This window comes from Kryptolebias marmoratus, linkage group LG18, assembly GCF_001649575.2.
Source record: "Kryptolebias marmoratus isolate JLee-2015 linkage group LG18, ASM164957v2, whole genome shotgun sequence".
Lineage (NCBI taxonomy): Eukaryota > Metazoa > Chordata > Actinopteri > Cyprinodontiformes > Rivulidae > Kryptolebias > Kryptolebias marmoratus.
In genome coordinates, this window is record NC_051447.1 from 9,431,685 (window position 1) to 9,439,697 (window position 8,013).

Genomic DNA, 8,013 nt, shown 5'->3' on the forward strand with positions numbered 1-8,013 from the left:
GGGGGGGGGGGGGGAGATGGGGGGCGAGCTGGACGCGCTCGTACACTCACTGCTTCGCTGACAATTCAGAGAGCGCCAGCTGAGTCTGGAACAGCGGGGCTGGCTACTCGCCAGAGAACAGCATCACATCGTTTTCATGTTCCCCAGAAGTCTGCAGCAGGATGACCAGCTGTGGGCTAATGCAGCGTATGTCCAAACTGACAGAGTCTGGCGTTCACGCACTCGCTGTCAGAGGACGGTGTGTTGCCATAGCAGCAAGTAGGGTCTCCTCAGGAGTCTGCTCTTTCTCTCCCTGTTCTCTCCGTCCTTGTCCACTTTGCTTCTTCGGGCTCGCTCATCAGATGTTTACGTCCCAGTTCACATCCGTCTCTTTTCAAAATACTTTAAAAAAATAAACAAATTTTAGCCCATATCTGACTGAAACATAAAGTTTGATTGAAACTTATTTACGCTCTCACTCATATTTTCAGCTACAAGCTGTAGGCAGTAGATTTTACCTGAGTAAACGCTCATAACGGAGCATATGCCTGCAACACACCCCCAGTGCGTACTGAGTTTTTACACATTTCAGTAGTAGTGACATGAATGTTACAATCTCTTCATTTAAATTACGCACACACAAATTTACACAAATGTGCTTCCTCTTTCACTCAACGAGCTGGCTTACCTGCATTCTTTGTGGCTCATACAGTCGCTGCCCGTGTTTATCGCTATGATTGCTTTGACCTGAAAAGTTTATCCTCTGTATAAGAAATATAATCAGATATTAAAGCCCTGCGTCGCAAAGTATGTTTTTTTTTTCTGATTAAACTTCAAGTTGCAACCCGTGGCATATTTTTAAATCCACTTTTTTGTGTGTGCACACACTTTACTTTATCTATGTGGCAGTTGGTCTGTCGTGTGCGCACACACCCCTTTCTCTGGTACCGCCCCCAGACCTCGTGCACACACTTACGTTTTCACTTTGACAGTGAAGAGTTGAGTGGTATCACACAGGAAGTGTTGCACAGTGCTCTTTCGGCGTGCAAGAAGAGCAATAGGACCGAGAAGAGCTCACTCAGGTATTGTAGCACTAAATTACCTTAGACTTAAGAGGGAGCTGAGGCGAGGAATGAACAGGACTGTGGGACACACATTCGAATACTTATCTTTTTAAGGCTTGGCGCCTTTTTTTTTTAATCATCAGTTTATTGGATTTACTCCTTCAACAGTGCTGCTGTCCTAAATGTGAGTTGTAAAGTTTGTCAGTTATTGAGTCACACACTTGTGCCAGCTTGCACGGCCATTTCAGAGGCTATTATTGTGCGTTTTTATTCCAAAAGGAGGCGTTTTATGTGGCTTTTGCCTTGTTTAAGAAAACCTGCTGGCTCTAGCCCTCACAAAGTTTTACACTTCTTTTTTTTTTACTGTCACAAGACACAACACGAATGAAAATACCCATTCTCTGTTGTGGTTTTTATTTACACAAGACCTTGGAGCCGTTTTCTGCACAGCGCCGTTAAGGGAAGGGTCAAGTGTGCTTTCACTTGACTGAACATGTGGACAGGTTACACCGAGTCACTCTGCAGGCTTCCCTCCTTCATACCTGGCCATCTTGTCTCACGCCATCCGTTTCGCCAGTTCCAGACTCCTCTTCCTCTAAAACCACCTCTACAGCAACTGAAAAATAGATTAATCGTACCATAATAAGGGTAGGGTAGGTTAAACTGGTTCTATCAGCTGGGCTGTGATCTTGAGGAAAGTGGATCCACTGGTTTGGCATGAATAGGCTTAGGGAGAAAAAAAAATGTCTGTGTTTCTTTTGTTGAGTACTTGACAGGCGGCAAATGTTTCTGATGAGCGTCTGCCTCGGAAATATGAGTTGAGCAATGAAAGCGTCAACAATTTAGGTTTGTATTTCTATTAAGTACAGTTCAGGTGACATGACAGCAGGCAGTGCGCTTTCCTGAATCCAGTATCTCACTGAGCTGCGACTCTCGGAGACCAGTTTGTAAAAGTCTTTCACTAGGGCTCTCCCAAATGTCTCAAAACGTTCGTGGAGTGGGGGCTCTCAGTTTCAGAGGTTTGCAGCCTTGTCGCTTGAGTTTTCTTGTAAACGTTAAAAACATTTGTGCAGCAAGTTTTCTGTCCAGATAGCCACAAAGTTGTCATGGGGGGTCTGAACTTGTCTCGAACCCTTCTCTATTTAGCTTCTATAATTCACTCCATTAAACTATATTTTAACACCTGCTCAGGAGGCTCTCCTAATGGCTAAAAACATCCAAAGCTACAGTCCTAAATGTCCAGGGCTAAAACCCAAACTGATGGTAAATAACTAATAAAACACTGCTCGGAATGTTCTCATTTCATTTTAAAAGTGTCCTCTGGGAGAACAAATAATAAACGTGGTGAAGGTGGGCAACAAAATAACGAACATGGCCTAAAACGCTCGTTCAAAAACTTTCCAATGCAAAAAAAAGTAACAGCAGCAGAAACTTTGATCCCAATTATCTTTGATTAAAGGTCAATTAGGCCAATTAAACAAGGATTGCAACGACAACAACCACTTTTATTTTATGACTAATAATACTGTCATAACAAATAGGGCAAATAAATGTAATTGGCAAATATTTTCTAATGCATTTATGTTTCTGGAAATCAACAACCCCGACTCTGGGAACCACTGGCCTAGAATGCAGTTTTGCGCGCCACGCAGACGGAAATAGGCCGTGATTTTCACGAACTGACCGCACAAAACACAGCTGCTCTACCTGTTCGCTCGGTGGCAAATGCTCCGAATTCAGTGAGGAAACAGGGAAATTTGCATGTTTTCTCACAGTGCTCTCGAAGCTTTGAGTCCTCAGCTAGTCTCTACCAGTCGAAGCCCAGTGAGATCCTGGGGTTGTGGTTCATTATTAAACCTTCTCCACCAACTGTGTGTCCACAGCACACCCAGAACCTGAAAATGCTCTTCTGCTGGGCATGCGTATAGTACCTTCTTGTGTTTGTTGGAGTGAAGCGATGCAGAAGTGACCTTGTTATCAGTGTTTTTCAGTCAACAGTAATTTTTTTTCATTTTTTTTTTTTCATTTTTGTCGCTGCCCAACAGACCAGAATCGGTGGAGGCCAGCCCCGTGGTAGTGGAAAAGTCCAGCTACCCCCACCAGATTTACAGCAACAGTTCGCACCATTCCCACAGTTACATTGGCCTGCCTTATGCTGTAAGTACACACACAACTTCATATTACTCAGCTTTAAACAGAACCGTGCTCTGCAGCTGGGAAAGGTCTGTCCAGTTCCTGTTCCTTTCAAATACGGAGCTAAAAAGTAGAAGGCAGTAGCTTTCTCACCTCATGAGAAGATGAGGACCGCTGGATGAACTCTTTGAGTTTAAAGTAAAGAAATGAAAGTCTGTCCCTTCTACGAGCTCTATGAACAGCTCTCATTAAAACTGAAACAGAATATTGACTAATCCACTCTTTCCATCTTAGCGTGGTGTGGGAAATTATTAGTCTTTACTGCTTTCTGAAACAGGTTTTGTCTGTAGATTTATTATCTTTTAATGTATAATTTATCTGTAAAATCACAGAGAAATGATGGATAAAGTCAAAGTTAATCTCTCTTTGTTTATTAACACTGTAAGGCTAACAATTAAAGCTTCAAATTAGTTAAAATATGTTTATATTTTCTTACTTTCAGTTCAAACTATTAACAATAATGTGTTTCACAATCCTTAGCAGTTTAGCCAACTTTTTAAAAACAGACGCTGTTGTGCAATTTATTTGTGCACTCTACGTGAACCGTGCGTGTTCTATCCCTTTTAACAGGACCATAATTATGGGGCGCGACCCCCACCTACGCCGCCGGCCTCCCCTCCACCCTCCATGCTGATCCGACAAGGCGAGGGGGGACTGTTTGTTTCAGGTGGACAGGATGAAGCATCCAGGGGCACTACCCTCAGCACGTCAGAAGATGGCAGCTACGGGGCTGACATCACTCGCTGCATCTGTGGCTTCACCCACGATGATGGCTACATGATCTGTTGTGACAAGTGCAGGTAAAAATCCTGGCTGAACGCAATTATCGCAGGCATCGACTTGTGTTCGCGGTGGAATTTTTTCCTCCAAAAGTCACGATATGTTGCATTTGATCTCAGTAATGGGTTGTCTTTTTTTTTTTTTTGAACCTCCGCGGCCCGAACGAATGATTAATGGTTTTAAGGGGCGAGTTAGGAGTTTATTAACGGCCTTTTATTGTTTGTCTCAGTGCCTGGCAGCACATAGACTGCATGGGCATTGACAGGCAGAACATTCCTGAGACCTACCTGTGTGAACGGTGCCAACCACGACATCTGGATAGAGAGAGAGCCATCCTGCTTCAGACCAGGAAACGAGAGTGCTTATCCGGTAAGCGCAAACGCGAAAGTGCATTTACAGCACGTCGCCTTCATAAAAGCTGCTTTAAATGTATTTCACAAAGCTGGATAGAAACCCACACACCGGATTGTTCTTCTGAAAGCTACGTTTCTCAGTATGAATTGTGAATTATTAGAAGATTTCTTTGATAGTCCACTTATACAGGTCTCTGTTCTGCTTTTTGTGGTTTCCTTGCTGCAGTAAATGGCCAGCCTATTAGTTAACATTGCAGCTTGTAAGTTGTGTCAGGGTGATGCCTCTTCCCCCTGCAAGCCAACCAGATTCTTTCTTTTTCTCTGTCTAATCGTGGGCCATAGTGACACCTGCTGGGCGAAGATCAAACTACAGTTTTTATTATTATATTTTTGTTCTTCATCTTCCGCCGTTGTAACTCGGCTCCGTTTCATAGTTCGGCGCGTTGGGTTCTTTGTTCAGCGCCGTCTCCTAATGGCTTGCTTGCTTGATCAGATGGGGACACCAGCGCTACAGAGAGTGGGGATGAGGTTCCGCTAGAGCTCTACTCCACCTTCCAACACACGCCTACCACCATCACCCTGACAACCGGGCGCCTTGGCAATAAGCAGGCCGAAAAGAAACGTAAAAAAAGCGGTGAAAAAGAACCTCCAGCATCCTCTGCCCGTGCGAAAAAGGTCAGTTTTGACCAATTCAATTGTAATAATAGAGCATTATTATTGCACTTAAAGTTATTTCTGTATTACATTTTAATTTGTTGTATTACTTTCCATGCAGGCCTTCAGAGAGGGATCCAGAAAGTCCTCCAGAGTAAAGGTAAACTGGCTGCTACTGTTCACCAAGTCCTTCAGAAATCTTCCATTAAAGCTTGCGGCGTAAGCAATAACTGTCGTGTTTCACCCAGGGGGCAGCTCCAGAGCAGGAGCCACCAGAGCACCCGTCTCTGTGGGAGAATAAAATCAAGACGTGGATGGAGCGTTACGAGGAAGCCAACAGCAATCAGTACAGCGAAGACGTTCAGGTCCTGCTGCGTGTCAAAGAGCAAGGCGACGGCAAGAGCCTGGCGTACAACACGCACCCGGCTTCTTTTAAACCTCCAGTGGAGGTAGAAACCTTTGCTCAGTCTCAAACCCTGTAAAAAAAAAAATCATATTTACTAAACATCTCGAGTCTTTTCCCACATTTGTATGCCACTACTATACTGCTGTAGTTTTCTTTTGGGGGTTCATCATTTTATCGTGTCCGTTCAGTGTTTTTCTTGTCATGTTTTTTTTGTTTTGTTTTGTTTTTTAAATCCAGAGTCAAGTTCAAAAGAACAAGAAAATCCTCAAGGCGGTGCGGGACTTGGCCCCAGACTCCCTCATCATCGAGTACAGGGGAAAGTTTATGCTTCGACAGCAGTTTGAGGCCAACGGATACTTCTTCAAGAGGTCAGGATTCCTTTCATTTGCTTTCTTTCCCTTCTTTCTTTTCAACAAAAGCAGATTATATTAAACAGTCACTCTCAGTGTAATTGTGGCGGTTTATGCGAATGGTTTCCTCATTATACGCCGACCTCCTTTTCTCTTCTCAGGCCATACCCATTCGTGTTATTTTATTCGAAATTCGACGGAGTGGAGATGTGCGTGGACGCTCGCAGCTTTGGCAACGAAGCTCGTTTCATCCGTCGTTCTTGCACCCCAAATTCTGAAGTACGTAAACATGTTAGCCCTGTTTTCATTCAGTTGAACATAACTAACTCCACGCAGTTATAAAGTATTGTTTTTTTTTAAATATTGTTTGTCTCTCTCAGGTACGGCATGTCATTGAGGATGGCATGCTCCATTTATACATTTATTCACTGAGGCCTATCGCCAAAGGCACAGAGATCACAATTGGTTTTGATTTCGACTATGGCAGCTGGTGAGTTAAAAGTAGTCATTTTTGCAAATAGAACGCTAAAGCACAGATGCAACATAAGATGGTTTCACTTCTCATTCCCTTTCTTGAAAAAAAAAAAATACAAACCTTGTAGTAAATACAAGGTAGACTGCGCCTGTGTGAAGGGGAACCAGGAATGCCCGGTGCTGAAGCACAACCAAGAGCCCACCGAGAACCTGAGTTCTGGAGTCCGACGCAGAGGAAGCCGCAAGGACAAGGAGTTGGTCCGGGATGACCCGGCCCAGAACCAGAACATGGCTTTAGACGGGGAGGGGAAGGGCAAAAGCATAGTTGACAGCAAACAGAGGAAGCTCTCTCCACTTCGCCTCTCCATCTCGAACAACCAGGTAAGTGCACCAAATAACCCCATATCTCTTTTGTTTGACTCTGGACTCTTTATCCTGTGTGTTTAGACTATTTCTGTTAAAATACAGTCCACCCTCATGGTCCATTCTTACAGTTTTGTTTGTAAAATAACCTTTGCATGTGTTTTCCCATTGTTACTCACCTTTTTTGATATACATCCTGTTCAATTCCCTGTTGTTGTTTTTTTTCCCCATCCTCCCTGTATGCATTCACATTTGTCCCTCTATGCTACAAAAATCCAGATTTGATCCCACAAGACACTTTAGTGTCACTTCTCTGGCGATGTGTGTGGTAGTGTACAACAAGGTTTCTGTGCGACGTGCCAAATGGAACAGAAGTCTCATCTAAACATTGATTTTTAACTTGCCGTGTCTCAGCCAAATGGGACTCATTTAGATGGCTAAGTTCAGAAAGACGGTGCTTGATTATTACCAAACTCCTCTGCTCTTATCACGTGGCCAAAGCTTGGTAAGGAATTGGTTTAGGGGAACAACAGATTATCTAAAAAGTATTTTTAGTTTTATATATACAGAGTTTTAAGTGCGTATTGAATCAAATGCAACATTTTGTTCTGAAAGTTTTCTAAACAGTCCCCAAGTTCTGAGAAGGCAAGTTTGTGTTCAGAACGACCAATGAGGACCACAGCAGCTCACCCCCTTTGTATCCTCGAAGAATTCTCCCCCTTAGCACCCCCCTCCCCCCACTTCACCTCTCCTGAACTTTTCCCTGTTCCCCTCTAGTCTGTAATCAGACTGAATTATCAGCCATGATGAAAGCGCCATACTCGGCTCTTCCCTCCTCTTACAGGATCCTGAGTTATTTGAGGATCTAGAAGACAGAACCTCCATTAGCAATGAAGTAGAGATGGAGTCAGAGGAGCAGATTGCAGAGAGGAGGAGGAAGATGGTAAGTGTGCCAAGTTAGGGGCTACAGCTTTTTCCTTTTGCTATGCAGCCACCCAGCAGAAAGCGAAAAAAATCAAAACTGTCCCCTGTTCCTCTTGGTGCCGACTTCAATAATTGTCTGCTAAGGGCTTGGATAGGAGCAGCTTTTCTTTACTTCTCTCCCATCAATCTAGCCTCCTCTTCGTCAATCATCACTGCTAGGACTCCCACCACTGTCAGTGCGCTTGTTGCTTGTTTTCTTTTACTTTTTGTTTTTGGATTATTGATATTTTGCCATCCTTCAACTTTGACTTCTCTCTCCTCTTGCCGCACTGATGCTTTGTGCTTGTTTGTCATTAAGCAGCATTTAAATTTTTTTTTTTTTTTTAAAGTGAGTAGACCTGCTTTTTATGGTCTCCTCCCATCACCGGGAGCAAAACCCATTTAATGTTTCAACGCAAGCTTAACCCCCCCCC

General features: G+C 43.7%; 1 protein-coding gene across 1 annotated transcript in view; it reads left to right on the top strand.

Annotated features, from left to right (window-relative positions):
• kmt2e (lysine (K)-specific methyltransferase 2E) overlaps positions 1 to 8,013 on the top strand; it is a gene marked incomplete at its 3' end in the record, with an annotated part of 25,369 nt that overhangs the window by 10,618 nt on the left and 6,738 nt on the right. The window contains 11 exon segments of the mRNA XM_025004965.2: positions 3,089 to 3,200; positions 3,807 to 4,036; positions 4,246 to 4,385; positions 4,863 to 5,044; positions 5,145 to 5,183; positions 5,272 to 5,472; positions 5,667 to 5,797; positions 5,941 to 6,058; positions 6,160 to 6,269; positions 6,382 to 6,634; positions 7,461 to 7,559. Of these exon segments, the coding sequence (XP_024860733.1) occupies positions 3,089 to 3,200; positions 3,807 to 4,036; positions 4,246 to 4,385; positions 4,863 to 5,044; positions 5,145 to 5,183; positions 5,272 to 5,472; positions 5,667 to 5,797; positions 5,941 to 6,058; positions 6,160 to 6,269; positions 6,382 to 6,634; positions 7,461 to 7,559 (1,615 nt within the window).